The 22,917-nt window shown below is 29.3% G+C and overlaps 4 protein-coding genes and 1 long non-coding RNA gene across 10 annotated transcripts; 3 read left to right on the forward strand and 2 right to left on the reverse strand.

The window, feature by feature from the left end:
• The first annotated feature begins 452 nt into the window (after positions 1–452).
• Positions 453–2,400, forward strand: LOC122522172 (probable serine hydrolase). Of its 2 annotated transcripts, none has more exons than XM_043643000.1 (3): positions 453–553; positions 940–1,114; positions 1,499–2,400. In XM_043643000.1, the coding sequence occupies exons 1-3, from the start codon at positions 494–496 to the stop codon at positions 2,335–2,337; spliced, it is 1,074 nt and encodes a 357-aa protein (XP_043498935.1). In that variant the 5' UTR covers positions 453–493; the 3' UTR covers positions 2,338–2,400. The 2 variants fall into 2 exon arrangements, with proteins under 2 accessions (XP_043498935.1, XP_043498936.1); XM_043643001.1 differs by lacking the exon at positions 453–553 and adding an exon at positions 634–759.
• A 715-nt stretch (positions 2,401–3,115) lies between these two features.
• On the forward strand, positions 3,116–13,267 carry LOC122522173 (6-phosphofructo-2-kinase/fructose-2,6-bisphosphatase). 3 transcript variants are annotated; one of them, XM_043643002.1, is made up of 7 exons: positions 3,116–3,226; positions 6,530–6,957; positions 7,262–7,633; positions 8,061–8,162; positions 8,398–8,632; positions 9,129–9,286; positions 10,845–13,267. In XM_043643002.1, exons 1-7 carry the CDS (start codon positions 3,148–3,150, stop codon positions 10,899–10,901), a joined length of 1,431 nt encoding a protein of 476 aa, XP_043498937.1. In that variant the 5' UTR covers positions 3,116–3,147; the 3' UTR covers positions 10,902–13,267. The 3 variants fall into 3 exon arrangements, with proteins under 3 accessions (XP_043498937.1, XP_043498938.1, XP_043498939.1); XM_043643003.1 differs by having other exon boundaries at positions 9,159–9,286; XM_043643004.1 differs by lacking the exon at positions 10,845–13,267 and adding an exon at positions 9,639–9,974.
• LOC122522175 lies at positions 3,417–3,825 on the reverse strand. The gene is made up of 2 exons (XR_006304999.1): positions 3,724–3,825; positions 3,417–3,478 (listed from the first exon to the last, which is right to left on the reverse strand). It is a non-coding gene; the product is annotated as an uncharacterized LOC122522175 (long non-coding RNA).
• A 1,839-nt stretch (positions 13,268–15,106) lies between the features above and the next one.
• On the forward strand, positions 15,107–17,114 carry LOC122522177 (solute carrier family 25 member 35-like). Its single transcript, XM_043643009.1, has 5 exons — positions 15,107–15,198; positions 15,556–15,937; positions 16,163–16,381; positions 16,442–16,556; positions 16,639–17,114. Exons 1-5 carry the CDS (start codon positions 15,149–15,151, stop codon positions 16,830–16,832), a joined length of 960 nt encoding a protein of 319 aa, XP_043498944.1. The 5' UTR covers positions 15,107–15,148; the 3' UTR covers positions 16,833–17,114.
• LOC122522176 (solute carrier family 2, facilitated glucose transporter member 1-like) lies at positions 16,406–22,901 on the reverse strand. 3 transcript variants are annotated; one of them, XM_043643005.1, is made up of 9 exons: positions 22,559–22,901; positions 21,158–21,228; positions 18,951–19,082; positions 18,566–18,839; positions 18,203–18,493; positions 17,716–18,122; positions 17,365–17,636; positions 17,154–17,269; positions 16,406–16,789 (listed from the first exon to the last, which is right to left on the reverse strand). In XM_043643005.1, the coding sequence occupies exons 1-8, from the start codon at positions 22,575–22,577 to the stop codon at positions 17,170–17,172; spliced, it is 1,566 nt and encodes a 521-aa protein (XP_043498940.1). In that variant the 5' UTR covers positions 22,578–22,901; the 3' UTR covers positions 16,406–16,789; positions 17,154–17,169. The 3 variants fall into 3 exon arrangements, with proteins under 3 accessions (XP_043498940.1, XP_043498941.1, XP_043498942.1); XM_043643006.1 differs by lacking the exon at positions 22,559–22,901 and adding an exon at positions 21,366–21,468; XM_043643007.1 differs by lacking the exon at positions 22,559–22,901 and adding an exon at positions 19,741–19,847 and having other exon boundaries at positions 21,158–21,304.
• Between the last annotated feature and the right edge of the window lie 16 nt (positions 22,902–22,917).

The following is a 22,917-nucleotide window of genomic DNA, read 5'->3' on the forward strand; positions in this document are numbered from 1 at the left end:
TCTTGATAATTGTGTGTTATATTTATTTTAGATAGAAAATTAAAATTAAAAAAAAAAGAAAAAGAACGATATTTTCCAGATTTTTCAATAGTTACTAGGAAGACCTATGATCTAATACAAATAATTTAATTAGTAAAGATTTATCCCTTCTATTGGAAAAGCTCTTTATATTTTATCATCTTTATTTAAATGATCAAAAAACGAGTCGAATAAATGGTTTCTGATTGTTAAATATTTTGATGAATTGATAAATAATATGATAATAAATATAAAAAATAATATTTTACTTTTTTTTTATAAGTAAAATCAAAGATAAAAAACTTTAATATTAAATTCTATTTATTTGAATAAGAAGAAATAACTTTTATAATGATAACTATTTTCATATTTGCATATTTTTCTCATTTATGTTAATAAATAGTCACGTAACCAAACTTAAAGATAATTTTATCACGTATTTAGCAATTCAAAAAACTAGTAGCTATTGAAAAGTATGTCAATTTTATTTTTTACGCAGTACAATTCTACAGTTTCTTTTGAAATGTATAAAAATGTACGTAAATAAATTAAACTTTATAATTTTGAACGATGTACCATAGTTTTTTTTTCTAATATTACTAAATTAAAATTTCAATTCAGTTATTCAGAGTCTAGTGATAAGAAGATAAAGCTCATACTAATGTGAAATCTGCGAGTTATGATATTTCGAAGCATAACTTTTTATAAACAATTTTGATATAGTTTTTTTGTTTTTCTAAAGTAAATATAATAATATTTTCATAAATGTATAAAGTGCTTATTAGAAACATTTCGTTATACTGAAGTAGCTAAAAAATTACGTATTTTTTAAAAAGATAAAATGCAAATGAGAGATAAATGAAAGATAAAATCGTTTTTATTGGCTGTAATCTTTACAAATTGATGTAATTTTTCTTTCAGATGGATCGCCGAATTTTTGGTTGTTGGAAGACAACATTTACATTTTATAAGATTTATAAAAATAATACAGATAACCTGTGTTCTTTATTAAAAAGAACTATTTATAGTAAATTGGAAGTTGTAAATGAGAATGTTAGTAACGTTGAAATACTAGTACCCTGGGGTAAAATAGCAGGTAAGTAGCTTACATGGTAGATTTACTAATTTATTAAATTAAATATATGAACAAACACGTGACAGAAAAATGTAAATATATATATATATATATGGTCACATACGAAGATCATTTTTATTTGTTATTTCATGTTCTATAAGAATATCGAAAAAAATATATATAGTTCCATTTAAATAACTAAAATTAACTTTCAAATTTCGCAAAAAAATAACCTTAAGAAAAAATTTTTTCGACTATTAGACTCCCCCCCTGCCATAGTGTAACTTTTACCTTTGAAGTTTTTTAATACAATTTTAAATAAAGAAGATATAAGGTATTTTATTTATATAATCCATCCTATATATATATATATGCATATATATATACTTTTTTTTGTATTAAAAGGAAGACTATGGGGAATTGATAAGTATAAGCAACCTATTTTGGCTCTTCACGGATGGCAAGATAATGCTGCTTCATTTGATAATCTAGCACCATTGCTTCAAAAACATGGACCAATACTAGCTATTGATTTGCCCGGTCATGGTTTATCCTCTTGGTTACCTCCGGGTCAAATGTACTTTGAGTACAATTATGTATTGTTATTACATAGATTGAAAAGATATTTTGCTTGGGAGAAATTAAAATTGTTAGCGCATTCTTTAAGTACTCACTACTGCTTTTGGTATGCTTCAATATATCCAAAAGATGTAGCTTATGTGATAGCTATCGATCATTTAAAACCTCTTTCTATAACTACCGCAAAATATAATGCTCGTTTAGCAGAAGCCTTCACACAAATTTGTAAGATAGAAGAAATGAAAAATGAACCACCTAGTTATAAAAAAGAAGAACTTATAAAAAGGTGGATTAAAGACAGTTTTGAATCAATAACCGAAGATTCTTGTAAAATATTAATGACTAGAGGAATAACAGAAAAGCCTGATGGAACAGTATATTTAAATAGAGATCCTAGATTAAGAATTCTTCCATCTTACAGTGGTATGACACACGATCAATTAGAAGATTTAGCTAGATTCATTATATGTCCATATTTAGTTATTAAATCTGACCTCAAATTGACTATGGAAGATATGCAATCCTATTATGATGTACTGAATGTTTTAAAAGAAAGTAGTATTGATTGTCAATATCATTTAATACCAAGTAAACATCATATTCATTTAAATGATCCACAATTAATAATCAAAGCTATCGATCCTTTTTTGGAAAAATACAACTAATTAAAACGTTCGTTTAGGAGATAATACATGGGATATATATATATACATATAATATATAGATGAAATATAGTATTTTTGTATTAATAATTTTTTTTTTTAATATAACTAATTTAATTTTTACAACGTTGATGTTTACTATGGGAAATAATATTTAATATAATATATGTATATCTTTGTAAAACTGTTTATAAAATGGTTAATTCTAAATAAACGTGTTAAACAGAAAAAACAAGTATATAACCTGTTAGCAATTACTAATCAATAATAGTTACACAGCTATTTTTTTGTTTCATTCCGAACAAAGTACACACACTCCACATTATGTTTTTATTATATTTAATTTTCCATTAGATATGCACATTTTCCATACATATTTTTACATTGATTGGTCGGTAAGGAAGACGATACAGATTTCGAATAATCGGATATCTTTGAGTCAAAGTCACTTGATAAGAAAATAAAGAAGATGATACTTCGATACTTTGGAAAAACACGGAAAAGTATACATTAAATCGAAATGTAATACAGTACGAAAATGATTGATATGGTAATCAGTAGTTGATGTGACAGTTCTTCAACCCTGAACTTTTTCTCTCCCCTCCACCCTCATTCTCTTACTAGTCACCCTCTCTTCCTCACTTATTCTCTTTCCCTCTCTTTCTTTCATTGTCCATCTCTCTACCCGTGTTTCAGTTTCTATTCAACACCGTTTTGTACCGCGCAACCGGACGGACGAACTCAGTAGTAGTACGGTTTCTTCGTTCGAAAAACGTTTACGGTTCGTGAGGTAGGAAACTTTGGAATTCTAAGATGACCGATCCGAAAATTGAGATGCACTATACACCACCAACGTCGGACACGATACAAACGAAACCTTTTCCAATTCGAGGTATGCCGCTTTTTTATTATTAGTTCTTATTTACAGAGAAATCTTTCTCTCTTAATTACAAAATATCTGTCGTACAAAACAATATTTCTTTCTTCAATCAATCACGCAAAAACGTGTTTTCTTGATCTGCTCTTTTTCTCATACTCTTACCTATCTTTCTCTTCCTTCGGAAGATTTTTTCTCTATCCACTTTTTCCTAACTTCTTTTTTGCTTTGACAGTTCAATCTTACCTCTTTCACGGGAAACATAACCTGCAAAACGTTTATACACGTTCGTTCATATTCATACACTTTTTCTGTTGTCTCTCCCCCCATTCTCTTTCTATTTTCGTTTATAATTTATTATTTATTTTGATTTCATTCGATTCTTTTTGACAAGAAAATAAAATCAATATACGCGTTAAGGGAGCGCGCACATTTAACGAGATTATCGTTAAAATGAAATAATGAGACTTTTAAGACGCAAATACGCAAGGATAGAATGAAATAATACTTACGATTGTTGTATACATAAATCGTGTATGAAGAACGTATACTTGAATATATACGTAAATAGTGTCGTAGAGAGAATAATAAAAGTATTGAAGCGTGGTGGCCAGAGAGAAAGAGTGAGCGAGATGGAGAGAAAAACAGGAAGTATGAGGGCGAGAGAGAGAGATAGAGATAGAGATGAAAAATAAAGGATAGTGAAGTAACAAGGGACGATCGGGTTAGAGGGGGGATCAAATAAGAATCGTTGGCACGATCTACGAAAATTCGATCGAATTCGCCTCTCTCATTTCGTTTATTAAAGTTACGAGACGAGAAGCGAAGAAGTTGCGTTTAAAATAGACGCGCTTTCGCGCCACGTGCTCGTCGTCATTTCGACCAGCAAATTATGTTTTATATTTTCTTTCTACCCTATCGTTGCTCGTAAATTCATCTTATTTCAACTAATTTTATTTTGATTTACCGTTTAAATGTTTGAAGTATTTACTTATTACGTATATATACTTTTCGAATTTCTTGTTTTAAAAGAAAGCCGGAAATTGGTGAATTTTTACGAACGATTTACGAACGATTTACGAATATTGTCGAATATTGTCGAATATTGTCGAACATCGTTCTTGTCAAAATGCAGTATTCTTTTACGTTTTTAAAAGTTAGAAATATTAAATTATTTGTAAAAAAATGAATGGTTTTATATGTACTATTAGTATTTTATATACGTATGTATCGCGTTTTTCTCGATTTCGATCTCTATCTTAAATATTTTTTAAATATATCTAGTATATATATATATATTACGTCAACAATAAGATATTTAATTCTATCAATATTGGTTTATCAATTTATTTATCATTACCAATAGGTAGATATATGGTATTTGTTAATTATTGATATTGTGATATACATATTATCATTGTTCATTAGAATGGAAGATTACTTTCAAACGATTATTATTATCGATAAGAATTTTGATATTCGATATTGTAGTCTCTTAATGATTTACATTTTTTGCTTTATCTAATCTCTCTCCCTCTCTCTCTCTCTCTCTCTCAGCCTATAATTAAATAGAAATTATTTTTCCAATGAAACAAAATACATTTGGTTAAATATCTTTAAGACATTATACGCTACTTTAACACGTTGACTGCCGTGTAGATCACCGGTGACCTCAAGACGACCGTTAGTAAAAATACATAATTAGAATAAATATCGATTCTAATAAATTTTTAAATAATACCATTGTTTTTATAAGGGTTTGAAGAAATTTATGACATACAGAGCATGTAAAAATAATTTTTTTTTACAAAGAAAATGTATATTTTATTTGGGTACACTTCGATGAGTTACGATTAGACACGGTAGACAAAGAAAATGTGAACAAAAACAGTCATCACTTCCCGATTCTTTTTTTAATTCGTGATTATGCCTTTTCTGTACGTAATTGCTTGATAAAATGCAATCTTCAACATCAGAACATTGTAATAAATACTCTGCTAACTTCATCCTAAAATTGAGAATGGAAATATTTTTCCGAGTTACTTGTTTCTATAACATAATTGAATTTACAACGTAAGTATTTGTTGTAAACTATCTAATTTCAGATTCTTGCAAACAGAGATAAAATTTCGAAGAAAATATAAAATAGAAAAATTTTAAGAAAATATTAAACAATCTGTTGGAGGTTCTTCGAAGGGGTTTGTGACTATTATAAACTGAGTAAATATAATATATTTTTTGTGGAACTCGATCAAATCGGTTTTTGTATAAGTCTTCTGTAAATAAAATCAATCGTCACGGTCAGAAATTATTCGTTGCTATAAATTCCTCAATCTTTTCCGTATTTAGGAGCAAATATCATAAATGGCCTACAGCACCTCGACCTCATCATAAAAAATAGACAAAAGACAATTATACAACGGCATTTATCAATTGTAAACAAAATTTCAACAAAATATGCATCCCATAATAGAAAATTCGTGTAGGCGTGGCAGACAAATCATGTGAAAAGCACGCGGCAGTTAACGTGTTAATCAGCTCTTATCATATTGTAACAAAATGGAAAATAAATAATTGTTTGTTATTCTAGGAATCCAATTTGCAAATTTCTTCGTTATTAATTATAATTTCTTCGTATAAATGTTAATATTACTGTAAAATACAGTACTGCTTGTAAATTTGTCGACGATATCTTCGCAAACATTTGCCTTGTAGATTGTGACAAGTATCGCGATAACTTATAAAAACAAATTATGCTAACAGATTTCTAAAGGAGATATTTCCTTCATAATCCTCTGGACACGAGTAATATGAGATAAACTCGTGATATAAGATCGTCTGCATTTCATAGCAGAGAAAAAAACAAATAATAAAAACATAAAATAAAAAATGTCTCCATTGAACTAAATATATATATACACACATATTTTGCAGTCTCTTCGTAATACGAACAGACCTCAAACAATAAATTATATTAGCGTAGCTCGAGATGCAATGAGCCATATATATTAAATATGATAACATTGACTTCTCGCTTGACCGCAATGAGCTTCGGAAAATTTATATCTCTCGTTTTGTTGACTCACGAACTTACACACATACACGCGCGCGCGCGGACACACACACACATATATAACATGTCGTAAAAAGATAAAAAAAGGACAAATTGATTTTTGTATAAAATATATAAATTTTTGTTTCTTTTTCTAAATGACTCAAGATCAACATTTATATCATAAAGATGATCATAAAAGTACAATTATAATTGACATCGAAAGATTCCATTTATTTTCTTCGTTTGATCTTTTTTTTTTCTAGGGGAACGAGCTAATTTTGTGAACAAACCACATGTAATAGCTATGGTGGGTTTGCCAGCTCGTGGCAAGACCTACATTTCAAAGAAGCTCTGCAGGTATCTCAATTGGATTGGAATAAGCACGAAGGTCTTCAATCTTGGGGAGTATAGAAGGCATGCCACTACTGCCTATCAATGTCACGAATTTTTCCGTGCGGATAATATCAAAGCTATGGCAATACGGACCCAATGTGCTGTGGACGCATTGAACGACGTTTGTCGTTGGCTGGAGAGTGGTGACGGCGAGGTTGCTGTTTTCGATGCCACCAATTCTACCGTGGATCGGCGTAGAATGATCCACGACATCGTTGTCACAAAAATGGATTACAAATTATTTTTCGTCGAATCCGTTTGCAACGATCCTGAAATAGTTGAGCAAAATATCATGGAGGTAAAGGAAATACACAATTGTTCTTTTTCCAATTAATTTACAATATATAACCGTATTGAATTACTAATACAATACGTAGAGATATCATTACTCTAGCGGTCGATAAATTGCCTTTCGTTTGAACAGGAAAGAATAAAAAACTATATAAGTGTCATAAACGATAGTATTATAGTAATAAAAAAGGATCAAAGATAAGATATAACTCTTCTACCTAATTTACAAACGACATTTTCTCTAATCTATTACAATTCTTTTCTATCTCTTACCTCTCTCAGTCAGTATATTATGTATTCATGTTCGTTAGGTCAAAGTTAGCAGCCCGGATTATGCTAATATGAATAAGGAAGAAGTATTGGCCGACTTTATATTGCGGATCGAACACTATAGGGAAAGATATCAACCATTGGACGAAGATTACGAGAACGATCTGTCTTTCATGAAAATCTATAACACCGGGGAAAAAGTAATAGTTCATAAACACGAGGGGCACATACAGAGCAGAATCGTCTACTATTTGATGAATATACATATTGTACCACGTACGATATATCTAACCAGGCATGGCGAGAGTATGATGAATCTGGAAGGTAGAATAGGAGGTGACTCGGATCTTAGTGAAAGAGGTCGGGAGTACGCCAGGGCATTAGCTACCTACATTACCAGTCAGGATATTCAGGTCTATGTTATTCCAACATTCAACTCATCATGTCTTTTTAAAGTCACTCTGAGCGACACTTCGATCGAATTGCCATACACACGTTTAAAGAATTTCTTTTCTTTTTTTTTTTTATTTTTTCTATTTTTTTTTATTGGATCTCAAATACAATTACAAGTTGGTGGGTATAGATTAGTTAAAAATTCGAATAATATTATTTTTCGCGAAGAATAAGAGAAAGTATATCTAAAGAAAAGTTTTTTACTCATGTATGTGTTATTCACAGAGAAATAATTATAATAATATTAATCTAGCAGTAGATTGAATGGTGGGAGGGGGACTATCGGAAGTCAAAGTCAACTCGTATCCGTGACATTTCCTTTTCTAACTTTAAATCCTAAGGAGGATTCCTCATCTCATATGCGATGCTCTAAACTTTTATATACAGGGTCTTAGAGTATGGACGAGCTGGTTGAAAAGGACTATACAGACGGTAGCGGACGTGCAAGCACCGCAGGAAAGATGGAAGGCTCTCAATGAGATTGATGCCGTATGTTCAGGACGTATAATCATTTGGTATCGCTCAGACGATTCCGTATTATTCTATCCAACTTTTTCTTCGCTATTATTATTATTATTATTATTATTAATAATAATGTTATGTGAAGAAAATAGTCGTTGAAATTTATGCCATTTGCTTATCATTCCTTTTTCTTTTTTTGTTTTCTATACCTGTTCACTATCTCTCTTTCTCTACCAACCTACCACCTAATCAACTTAATCAGGGAATTTGCGAAGAGATGACCTACGAGGAGATAGCCGATAAATATCCAACAGATTTTGCTGCAAGGGATCAAAATAAATTCTCCTATCGTTATCCACGAGGTGAGAGCTATGAGGATTTGGTAGCACGGTTAGAACCTGTTATAATGGAATTGGAAAGGCAGGGTAATGTTTTAGTCGTCAGTCATCAAGCGGTGCTACGTTGTCTCCTAGCTTATTTCTTGGACAAGAGTGCAGGTACGATTTTCTTTATTCAAAAAAAAATTTTTTTTTTTATTTGTTTTTTTTTTCTTATTTTCACTCGATTTTTTTCTTTATTGCACTTGTAGTCTTTTAACGCTTTTGGAAGATCAATTAACACTCATTATGTGTAATAATAAAAATCGTTAGCTAAGCAATTTTAACTATCTCCATTTGCTTGTTTTGTTCGCAAATGCGCAATTGGATTGCGTAATACTTGTTTAACAAAATAATGTCTGCTTCTTTTGTTTTTTTTTTTTGTAATAACTTTGACCTCCGATCCTTGACAAGTATAATACAGTTGAGTAATACGACAAAATAGAATAAATCAATGAATAATCTGGTTTATGTAATTTTACTACGTCTCGTTAGAAGTGATTTACAAAAATACATCGTATCTCTTGCGCCGTTATATAAATACTTATTTTCGCAATGCATTTTACAAATGTTCATATTAAAAAATTTCTTTTTTTTTCTTTTTCAAAAATCGAAGGGGTAATGGGTGTTGTTCCATTGATTACAGAGGAACTACCGTATCTTCAGGTACCATTGCATACCATCATTAAATTAACACCCGTTGCATATGGTTGTAAAGTGGAACACATACGACTTCCAATCGATGCAGTGGATACTCATCGGCCAAAACCAAAGGTAGACCCGATCATACAATTGTAACGAATGTTTTGTTTGCGTGGGTGTGTGTATGTGTGTGTGAGAGAGAAAGAATTAGAGAGAAAGTGAAAGAAGCATCAGATGCTTTGATCTTCGTAATCGATAAAACGATACAATTCTAACAATAAGTTACTTGCGAAACCTTATAATATTTGCTCGCTATGATATTTTCTTTTTTCCTACGTGTTTTTTTCCTATCTTTTTTGATACTGCACCAATAAAAACAACATTTAGTATACATATATTTATATATTTATATATATATACATATATACATAATATGTATATAATATAAATCTTTTTTACATTGCTTATGTTTTAATATTCCCAGACTGCCTACCTGACTGTTTAGCAGTAGCGATACAGAACGGTTTATTTGTTTCTGATTGGAAACCCTACGCTGGAGATCGTCCATGCCCCTCCCCCGAACCCTTTTTTGTTTATTTTTCTCTTTTTCTATATTTTTGTTTTTTAAATCCTTCAAGCCCGATATCCTTTCTGATATTCGAATGGCTTTTTTTATTTTTTATAAACTAAACTCTTTCTCGTCGCATGCATTTTATTCGATTTAAATGGTGTACTTTTTAGGGCTTAAGCGTTTTATTGTGATCGTACATATATATTTCTTACGATTGTACTCTACACTAATGTAAAATATATCCAAAGATAATGATTGTTTTATCAAATAAGTAGTATGTGATGATCCCTTTGCACCCCTTCTCTTAAACCCTCATCAAACTCCAACAAATTTGATTAAACTCTAACCTTCCGACCCCACCTCACCTATATTTTATCCATCATTAAGAACGTACACTTACGTATATCGAAGTATTCGGTGCAGTTTCATACTTTCTCTTTTCTAGCGTTATATTTATCCGCAAATGACATAATCAAATAGCATTACATTTTTTAAGATCATCGAGCATCATTTATTGCAAGAAAAAGCGTAGAAACTTTTCCTAGAACATTGATATCTCTAGTGACTCGATGTCACGATAATAACGTTTCTATACTTTAAATAAATGCCACATAGAGCGCTTTGCTTCGAATATAGAATGGCTAAGAAAAGCTTGAAAAGTGACGTAGAGGAGCCTCGCTCAATACGAAATAATAATGATGTGTCACCGATTTGTCTATACATTTTCTTGATTTTTGTTTTTTTTTTAATTTGCACGATGCATGTAGCTCAACTTTCAACGACGATGTCAACGATGCCATCGAAGAGTTCGCGTCTTTTTTTTTATTTTAATATTCATTGCATCAGAAAATATTTTGTTAACGATACTATTATCTACGATCTTCATTATCACTAGTCTTGTTTTAATCTAGTTTATTATATCTAAGTATTCTAAAGTTTAAGAGTAATTTACGATAAAGTAATTGATAACAAAGTGATAACTTGGGCTATTTTTCCTATTAGAAGAAAATTGTTTATTTGGAACCATAAACATACATACTTAAACGATGTTCCATTGATCTTATGTATAACCCCGACCGAGATAACGCCCTGTAATCCCCGATGTAAAACTATTTTCAGATCCCAGGATATTTGGAAGAACGATTCAGAAGAAAAGGAAAAGTTCTACGCACGTGATAACGACCATTTTATAGTGCAGCAAGCAATCCTAACTGCTCTACGATCGTTAATGATAAACAGACAGACTCAGAATAAAAGACAAAATGAAAGAGAAAAAAAAGAAATAGATAGAGGCGTTTAAGCGACACATTGTATATTGGCAGCTGGCTGCCCATCATTGACGATGATGATGATGATGATGATGACATTAACGCCCTTAACAAACAGACTCATTTCTTTTCTATTAATTTTTATCTTCGGACGATCTACATCAAACAATTTCGGCAAATGTACCTAACGGTAATCGATGACTATATTCTTCATAATACATCTATGTTACACACGCATTATATATATATATTATATATATATATATATATATATATAATATATACTTACATACTTATTCATTCATAAATTCATAAACATATATATACAATTTATGCGAAATCTACACAAGCAGGTCTGCTCAGTCGATAATATTATATCAAGACTTCCGACATTTGGCTTTAATCGTTCATTAGCCATTTTTCGCGAGCTTATTAAACTTGGCGAATAAATATATTTTATGCGAGGAGGAGTTCCTACTAAATTTCTACGCACGATTTTAGTTTAATGATTTTTTTTATCAATATATTATAATTATATATTACAAATATATATATATTAGATGTAGCATTTAATTCTGTGCTTTTTTAACAAATTTAGTATTTATTTATAAAGTTATCATACATTTGTTATTCTTCGAAATAGTCTCCATTATTTTCGATGACTCTTGTCCATTTTTCAAGCAACTGCTGAATTCCTTGACGAAAAAAGATAGCGATTTTGATGCAATGAATTTAATATCAGGGCACCGAATTAATTACAACATCTAATATATATGATTAACTAACATTCTTTCAATTATTCATTGCGTTGTTAACATAATATAATTTTAATGAATATTCATCGATTATGATGATTAGTAAGATAATGAATATTCTTTGGTAATAAGCACAGCAATAATGGTTAGAATTATTCAAAAAATTCGAAATCGTGTCTTGCCAAGATACGAGTATTCTAATTATTCGAATAAATCACTCAACTATATTCTTAGGTGAATTGCTGAATTAAAATAGGATTTAAATTTATTTATCAAGAAATATTTTGATGATGAGTTTTAAAAGAACGTTTTAAATCGTCGCGCGTTTCCCTAACGCGTACAACGATTGAATTCATTTTGTTTCAGTTTATGCGCGCAGAGAACGTCGATGATTAACAAAGTATGCCTTATACATATATAATTAGCATTCCTTTAAATGATAATTATTATAAGTCACGTGATATTCTGCGAAAGTACTTAGAAAGATGTTTAGAGTGAATAAAAGAAAAGAAAATATTAGTATGATATGTAAAGATCAAATAGAAATGAGATAAGAGTAAGGTGATTTCTTAAATTTATGATTGGGCAGGTCTGTTGTATATATATAAAATGTGTATATATACACATGATGATCGTGGAACAACGTTTTAGGTAAATTCGTTGCATATAATTAATATACGTAAAGGGATGATTTATCCTAACGTTTTTACCACAAACATCTTTTTTCTTTTCTATGGAAGATAGCAAAAAACACAATTCTTTTAATTCTCTCTCTTGCAAGAATTGAAATAAAAAATAATTTTTTATTTTGATATAATAAGATCTTTTTGTTTTTCTACTTCAACCCCAATTTTATCGCATTCGAAATCGAAGAAGATGTTTAATATTTTAAACGTTAAGCGATAACATCCCCTCTTCCGCCCAACCTTATTGTTATATTTTAATACAAACATATGCACGAATCGTGATAAATTAAAAAGTATTTTTACGTAATCTCGTTTTACATATATAAATATACACATAAATAAAAATGTAAAAGGGTAATGAAACAATGAAGCTACGCGACTGAATATTAACAAACATGTAAGTTTTTATCATTAAATTTAAATAGCAAAATACTTGTACATAGCACGAGCTATGTATTTTACGGGTATTGTAAACTTCCAATGCCGAAATCTTGTTTTACTTATACGTATATACATACATATATGCATATATATATATATATATATATATATATATATATATATATATATATATATAATATGTAGATATACATATATACAGCAACAAATGCAGCGTTTCTATTCTAAGGACGCGCACATTCAATTTTCTTAGATTTATATAAGAAAATTTCTAGACGTTCGACACGAGACCAAAGAAAATAACGTAAACAATTTTGTGAATTTTATTTTTTTTTTTCGTCGTCACGTTAAAAAAAATGCACACACGAGTATATTTTAATTTATATTATTTTAAAAAGTGCATAATAAAATCTTGTTTTCCTCTTCAATACCAACCCACGCTTTTCACGAATATTTTATTACTTTACTATAAATTGTATATTTGCATTGTGTCTCGACAAACTTATGTATATTTTAATTCACCCTTTCAAACTATATTATTTTTTTCGTTGGAGTATTCATGTATTGCACAGAAAGTGTGTTTAAAAATTAAAAACAAAATAAAACGGTTTGAAAGGATGTAAAATACAGTATAAGCGGATAATACATGCAATTGCACACATGTAATATTATATTCATGTCAACGCTGAACAACAATCGTGACAATCCGTTCGTCATTTTTATTTTATTTCTTTTTTTTTTAATTTTATTTTAGATTTGCAAATGTGATTAGTTTAGTATTAAACGGAGCTTTCGTATCGTTTTAATCCTATTAAATGTAATTTTGTCGCACATTATTCGTATTATATATCAAAGTTGTAATCAGTATGAATATATATAGCATATCGTAAAATATTCTTAATAAAAGATGACCAAAAAATAAAAAATACAGATAATCAATCGTAGAAGAAGAAGAAAAAGAAGAAGAAGAAGAGAAATAAAATTTCTATTTTTCAAATTTGATTTATCGTAAGAATGTAACGATATTACACGTCATCGAGTTTTGCTGATCAATTAACGATCGATTTATTAATCGAACGATCAATTTTCGCTAGATTAAAATTTTTGATTGTTTCGAAATGATAATTTTTGTTCGAAAAAAGAAAAGAAAATGTGACGATCGAAGATAAAATCGTTTTGAGACCACGTGTATATTTTTTAAAATTATTCCCATGAAAGCATGAAGACAAATATATATTTTCGAGAAAAATAATTAAATTCTTTTTGTTTACATTTTTTCTTTTTAACCGATTATGTTTTTTTTTATGCTTCGATCGACTATTTTTCGATATTTCAAAGAAGTACGTACGATAAATTTATAGCATATTTTTTCTTTTTAATTATAAAAACATGTACATAAAAATGTTAATTTAAAATATATTAACTTATAAAAATAAAAATAGATAACAATTTTACTCAAACGTAAAAGAAATTTCGTCAGATTCTTTACACATTGACAGCTGGCCCCGCGAAAACGCGGATCTCTGAGCTATTCAGTGATCAGAAACAAGCGAATATTGCCGACGTTTGGGATTTAAGTGGCCGATACGTTGCCGGCGCTCAGGCTTTAAATGTCTCTTAGGTCGCCGGCTGTCAATGTGTTAAGTTAAACAAAAGTGAAGTAAGATTACACGTTAGTATTCAAACAGTTAAACGATATCTTCAGATTAGATAGATATCAAATGAATTAAAATTTATAATTGCATAGACACTGAACATATATAATATATATATATATGCATGTGTCCTATTATTATGAAATTATAAGACCTTCCAAATTCTAAATAACTCAGTTAATCAACTTAAGCTCATTTGTATAATTAAGCAATAGATATAAATAAAAAATATTTTTGTTAATATGAAAATTTCTAAAAAAAAAATAAAAGAAAAATATACAAAAGAATAATATAAACGAAACGACTATTAGGTGATATATCATAAAATATTGAAGATAAGTAAATATGCTTACAGATAAAGAACAGTAATAAATTTACTTCCTAAAGTGATTGTCTAATGTAAATAAATATCAAATATCTAGTAAGAGAATGACGTAAAGATGATGAAACGCTGCGCGATGAAGTTCAGTGACTGCAGTAATAAGTAGGTATAACACATAGAATTTGATTTAGTTCGTCATCTAAATATTTTTTCTTTTAGTCATTCTCCGTATTAGTTTCCATTTTGAATGTGTGCGTTTGGTGTTACACATATCTTGACACACTAAGCTCGTCGTCGTCAATTTCGTGTCCCAGTGAACTTGATTTATATTTTTCAACATGGCTACCGCCGAAAATCTCACTGTATCGATTATGGAAAAAGAAAAACCGTAAGTGATTTTAAAAACATAAAACTTTTTCACGTTTTGTAGGTTTCATAATCAAGAGTAGTATTAAAACTCGCGTGTCTTTCTTATTCATTCGAAAACTTACGCCGGTGTTATGCAATAAGAAAGTGTAATTTCGTTCACGATTCGATATTATTATCGTCTATTCGATTTAGTATCGAATTTGTATGTCGACCAATCGATGAAGAGTACGCGAAAAATAGTTAGTGTTTCATTGGTCACGTTCGAATGCGCTCGTTCTCAATCGTTTGAATTTAATTTATTCGCCTTTTTACTATTTTTTCTTTTTTACGAATAATAATTTAGGCTTTAGTTAATTTATTACGTTTCTTTTTCTAGACTTGGAGCGGAATTTGTCATAGGAGCGGTAGCGGCTGCAGGCGCTGGACTATTTACTAATCCAGCAGACGTTATTAAAATACGATTGCAACTCCAAGGAGAACTCGAAGCTAGAGGAGCTTACAGAAAGATATATAAAAATACATTTCACGCTGCTTATTTGATAGCCAAACACGAAGGAATATTTGCTTTACAATCTGGTATTGCATCAGCGTTATATTTTCAGGTCGTTCTCAACGGTATACGATTAGGTGTATATAACAGTGCTAAAAAGTATGGTTTCATACAAGACAGTAAAGGAAATACGGATATCCTGAAAACTGTGCTCGTCACAGGATTGGCTGGTTGCTTAGGGGGTGTTCTCGGTAGCCCATTCTATTTGGTAATATAATTGGAAATATGTGCAAAATTCAGCTCCTATATTTCTACGCTTATCATACTAAAGTTAGTTGATGACCAATAATAAGAACTAATCATTTAGCGATCACGATTGCTTCCAATTGAAATCTTCTTTTTATTCTCATACGAATTCATCATAACACTAAGTTGTTGTTCTTAGATACGTTTAAGACGAATTTATTTTAATCAATCAAAATCTGAATATTAGGTCAAGACACAAATACAAGCTCAATCTGCGCAATCTATTGCTGTTGGTCATCAACACAATCATACTGGAACGTGGTCGGCATTTAAAAAACTTTGGAAACAAGGTGGTATCGCTGCGGTATATCGTGGCTGGTATGCCAATATACCAAGATTATTTGTTGGATCGTCTACGCAATTGACTACGTTCGGTTTGGTTTCGGATTGGTTAGAATCTTTGAATGTAAGTAGACGATCATGTGATAAATTTGTCTCAAATACAACTTTTGTTTCATTTGTTCAGATACTTACAAACTATCCTATAACTTCAACATTCGTTTCCTCGTTAATCGGTGGATCGTGTGTAGCCGTTACTATGCAACCTTTTGATGTATTGGCCACAAGGTTATATAATCAAAGTAAGTGCTCATGTAGATGTATGTCTTTTCATTCTATTATAATGATGGTTGATCATTCTTGAATATTATTGTATGTATACAGAAGCAACAAAAGATGGTAAAGGTACTCTCTATAATGGGCTCTTTGACGCTTTAGTTAAAATTTGGCGAACAGAAGGTTTATATGGCTTATACAAAGGAACTTTCCCAACGTGGATGAGAATAGCACCGCACACAGTTTTATGTTTAGTATTCTATAAAAAATTAGATCAATTATACGATGATATAAGAACATAAAACGTATTAATCTTTATATATATAAAAAATCCATTGCGTTCTATCTAATGGAAATGTAGATTGTGTATATTTGTTTATGTAAATATATATAATAGTTAAAATAAATTCATTTCTTCGTCAAAAAATTATACAGTTAGCGTATAAAATAATGTTCCTTTCAAAAATGATGTAAAACATTAAGCAAATCACAATCCTGCAACTGCTGCTGCTTTTATGCTTACTTTTTATAACATTCAATTTTTTCCGAAAAATTATTGACTACGGAATAAAGTTTTTATACCATAAGTGAGTTTTTTTTTATTAATCATCACTTTTAAATACCTTAGAAATATGTTATTTAAGTCACAGACTTTGCATTTGGTCTTGATCGCAATCCTTGAGTAATGGATGCTGCAACTTCCATAGTGCTTCTGCCACGTGTTTCTGGCAAATAAAAACTAAAAGTAATTAAAACAAATTTAATTAAAATAAAAGAAATATTTACTTTTGTTAGAGTAATAATATTGTAAATGATAAAATGTTATCAATGTACCCGACAAATAGTGCTAGAAGTAAAATACATGCTGTAAAGATTAAGAAGGTGTAAGGGCCAATTAATTCTAGCATCGTTGGAAATAACATTCCAACTAAAAAATTACCACCCCAATTGCAAACACTTCCAAGAGACATTGCAATAGGTCTGGGTCCAACATCAAACAATTCTGATCCAATAAAGAAAGGAATTGGACCAAGGCCAATACCATAAAAAATGACATAAGCAATTACTGCCACTATGCACACCCATGGCATAAATGAAACTGTATGCTGTAACAATCAAAAAAACATTAGAAATCTACTTTCTTTTTTTTCTATAAAGGTGTAAACAGTTTTACGAGAAACTTACAATTAAAACTATGGAAACACATAAAACGATTAGGCATCCAATACATAAATAACAACTACTTAATAAAACAATCCGTCTATGGAATAACGACATAACAGGAACAGATATCACAGCCATAGCGATATTAGCTAGTCCAGTTCCAAGAGTAGCATATTGTGATCCAGTACTTCCTAATTCTGCATCCTTAAATATCGAATTTGAGTAGTAGAATACTGCGCTTATACCAGTCAGTTGCTGGCCAAATTGAAGAGAGCATACTAGGAATAGAGGTAATCTAACAGTAGGTTCTCTAAATATACGACCTATCGTCCAAGTATCTGCAGACGATCTGGTCATGAATTCATGTTGTAAACCAGCAACTTCGTTTTGTAATAACATTATATCCATATTACGTAAACGACTTAACTCTGTAATACAATTTTATGTTACTAATTTATAATTGAGATTTATTTGTTGTTAATTTTAACAAAAAAGTTAAATTGCTAACCTTTAAGAGCTTTACTTTGTTGTTCCTTAATAATGTATAAATATTTGGGACTTTCTGGCAGTATGAAAGTAATGAGTAAAGCAATTGCACATAAAATTGCAACTGCTGCTAACATGATATGCCAATTTTCTTCAGTACCCAACACTGTATCAAGTCCTACAATTTGTGCAAGAAATACGCCGCTCGTAATACCTAATTGACATAATACTCCGACAGCACCTCTTAATTTAAGAGGTGCTATTTCTGTCATATACATTGGTAATAAACTTGTAGCTAATCCTCCCGACAGACCTGATGTAATAAAATATATTTAATGGACTTTTAAATATATTTCTAAATACATTGTGTGTAAATTATTCTTACCAACAATTAGTCGACCTGCAAGTAACAATTCAACAGAATTTAATGCTGGTACAAGAAGGAAGAGGATAGCACCTAAAATTCCAAAAATGTTTCCAGTCATTAATGCTCCTTTTCTTCCAAATTTATCCGCAAACCAACTTGCTACCAATGAGCCAGTCACTCCGCCAATTAAAAAAACTGATACTATTGTAGCCCATAGTATCATTATTTCATTGTGAGTTAATTGTATGTCATACCTTTCAATAATACTTTGATTACAAAAGTTTCTGATTAACTAAAATACAAAAATAATGATTAATATCTTATGATTTCAATAATAATTCAAATTATAATTTTAATTTATTATAAACAGTCTATTAAGTTAAATAATTGTTATAATACTGACATCTGCAGGATTGTTTAATACACCTAAGTTATATCCTGCGGGTAGTGCGGAACCCAAACAACACGTAACTCCTGCCAAGACCAATAAAGTAGTCCATCTACCTGATTTAGGATCAATTTCATTTTCTTCTTTCTAAAAGCAATAATTAAGCTCAATTAAAAACAATACATTTTCCATTCTAATATAAAATCTAATAAAAAATTTTTGACAAGAATCATGCATAGAAATATAAAGAAAAAGGAAAGTAAACTGAAACTACAATATAAATCCCATTAATAAAAAGGAACCAATAAGAGGTTACAATGAATGCATGACACCGTTCTAAAATGGACATTACTAGATTTACAAAATAATTAATAATTAAAAGTATATTTATATACATATATTTTACATTTATAATTGCTAATTAGTTTGAAACTCGTTATTAATTACTTTTATAATTTTACATAGGACACACATACATACATGTATAGATATTAATGAAACAATTAAAAATAAAAATTATCGTATATACTTGGTAATCTACAAAATATAAATAATTTCCATATTATTATAATAATTATAAAATTATAATACAATTGAAATCGAGAAAAATAGTTAAAACTTATTTTCAATAGCAAATAAAGGAATAACAGTTAGATGATCGATGAATTATACAAGTAATTGAGATAGCCCATTTCTGATAGACAACATAATGCAACATACTTTAGAGATTAAATTTTTACTGTTCTATCTTCACCGACCCTTCTCCTTATAAAACTATAACAATATGAAAAACCAATAACCATACCGCTGGAATAAATAAGCATCACAAACAATACGTAGAATATGTTGCATCCTTGAAGACCAATCAGTGAGAAAGAATGGATAAGCCAGGGATGGTAGAACGAAACAAAACTAAAAAATATCACATATCATAGAAATACCTGGAAACTAGTTAGATGTGCAATCAATCATGCATTATCATGCAGTATTTCATCGATTAAATTACCACATCAAATCAAATAATAATAGATTAAATTAAAACGACATGAGACATACCAGGCTTGATGTATTACAAATTGTTTTTAATTAGTAATAACAAATAAACATCAAGATGATATACAAATTAATGTTTTTCATTAAATAATTTAATCAAATCGTTTCAAACAATTTCTTACAAAATTAAGGCATAAATAAAGAATGCATCGGGTTAGTTGTATTACCAATGATTTAAGTTCCTCAATTTTGCACATTTTTCCATTAATTATTACATTATGTAAGAGAGGAAATTTTTTAATATCGTTTATCCAGAATCTGAGATATAAATTACTAATAATTATAATCTTTTGAGAATAATAACAGATAAAACTGTTTTTAAGGATTATATAAATTTTATTTATAAAACTCTCTTACAAGTAAAATAAAAAAACATGCAATTTAAATATAAATAATAAAATATTTTTAGATTGCTATGAAGTGAATGAAAGTTTTCAAGAAAGAGCGATAGATCTATAAAAATACTGTTTTAATACTTGAATGTCAAGGTTTAAAGTAGATAAGAAAAGGCAACGATATGCATATCAAATATTACAGTAACATTTTTCGCAGTTTAATAAGAGCAAAATGAATATATTATATAAGAATATGTTAATTTTCAAGGTAACATCATTTAAAAAACAATATTGCTATTAAGGTCAATAGATTAGCGATGGAATTTTCCTATGAAGAAAGAAAAGTAAGAAAAACAATAAAAGATAACTATTACGTCGCAATTAATTATGCAAAAGAAAAATAAACTTGTTGGTGTTTATATTTATCTAAATATCTATCAAAGTAATAGGTTATAGAAAATAATAAATGACGTAGTAAAACTATCATCAAATATTTTTCATGCAATTGTACATCAAAAAATTAAAGTTGTTATTATAAATAGAAATTGAACGTATAAAGTATATTTTTTACAAGATGTTAGTAGTCAAACAAAGCAGAATTTTAATGGAAAATGTGTAGATAAAAAAAGACAAAATAGAGAATAAAAATAAAAATGCAATATTATAAACAAAGTTTTTGTATACAAAACAATATAAAATATAATTAAAATGCCTGTATTACTCGGACGTAATTGACAATAACACATAAAATACAAAACAAGACAATAATTGCGTGCTTATATATTATAAATAATAACAATCACAATAATAAGTATAATGACAACTTAAACTTACGGTTTTGTTTAATTGACCGGTAACTGGAGTGGCTTTCGACACATCTATGCACAGTGCGGAAACATCTGATTCTATAATTGATTATATAAAATCATAAATTAAATTTTGCTTGAGAAATCAAACTCAATAGATAATATATAAACCGTATTTAAAATATAATTTTTCTTATCAACGATAATAATAATTATTTATAGAATTCTAGAGCTACCTGGTAGCATGTTTAGAAAATATGAAAGATTATAAATGGCGGGTCATATAAAGTAATGAAGAATGCAAAAAGTTAATGTCCTTGAAATACCGAGCGTGGCGCTACTGTTTTAAATTAGTAGAGAGGCACAGGTGTTATGTAGTTTTAAGGTTAGATCATTCGTCTCTTAAATATCGTAAACGTACATACATAGATGTTGAGTAAATATATTTTCGCATTATTCAAATATGTTTATAGAAACTGAACTGAATATCAAACTGATAATGATCTTAAAATTTCTGATTATTTTCAATCTATGTAGGTAAACAAATACGTACGTATTTTAAACTATAAATTTCACGATAAATCAATCACAACTGTTCGCAAATATCAATCGTACTAAAGCTTTTCTTATTGTTAACTAATAAAATATCTTCAGTGAAATCTTATCTTATCTTATTATACATGGAAGTATTTGACGAGACAGGATATCTCAACAGGATACGACATGTCATATTAATTCTATTTATTGTTCTTTCTATAAATTTGTCATCTTTTAAACCTTCACTTTCATATTTTTATACTACTTTATTCAGTTCTGTTCATTAATTTACATTATAACGAATTATTCAACTGCATAACATAAAAATAAAATTATTTTTACGATCACAATTTTTATAATACTTATTTACAATTATATATGCTATATATATATATATATATATATATATATATATTTTATATATAAATAAATTTGCATATATAAATAAAAAGCAACAAACATACGTGTACATGCATACATGTATGCAATTACGCATAACTGATCAAGCGAATTTTTAAACGTATCTTAACGATGCACTAGAAGTCTCAATTACAATGATTTAATTAGCTAAATTTTATAGTATTGTAAAACAAGAAAAATAAAAAAGAAAGATTCTGTAACTACATAAAAAACATTCTATCTTTCATATTACACACGTGTCATATTAGCGTTGTTTTCGAGTTATTTTTATAATCGACAAGAATGTACGTATGATAATTTGAAAATTGATCAATTTCTTTTATATATATATACATCAATAATAAAAATAAAAGAATAAGTATTGAAATAAAAACGATTAAAAGTTAATAATTTTTTAACACATTGATTTTGTGAAAAAAAGAGAATAAATAAATAAATAAATAAAAATAAAATCATAATTGATTAAACTTACCTTGATTTTCGTCCATCATTTCAATCGAGTTGAAGAAGTTATGATATTTTAGTAATACGAGTAATTACATTAAAAGAAAAACGAAAGGTGACAAGATCAAAGTTTCAAGAAGTCGATGCGTTTACAACTTGCTTTCATACAAACATCTAGCCGTGCACTAACCCGAACGGAACGTGAGTGAATGAGTGAGCGTCCTTCAACGACAAAAGTACAAAAACGGCAACCGACGATGCTTAGCTGCGCTACTTCTGCCTACTGAAAGTTATATCAACATATTCTATGAATTATAATATCAACGATTGTCACTATTAAACTTATTTCAACAATGCTTATTACGCACATATTTATGCGCTATGTAA

The sequence above is a fragment of the Polistes fuscatus genome, unplaced genomic scaffold (assembly GCF_010416935.1).
Source record: "Polistes fuscatus isolate 324 unplaced genomic scaffold, CU_Pfus_HIC Scaffold5, whole genome shotgun sequence".
NCBI lineage: Eukaryota > Metazoa > Arthropoda > Insecta > Hymenoptera > Vespidae > Polistes > Polistes fuscatus.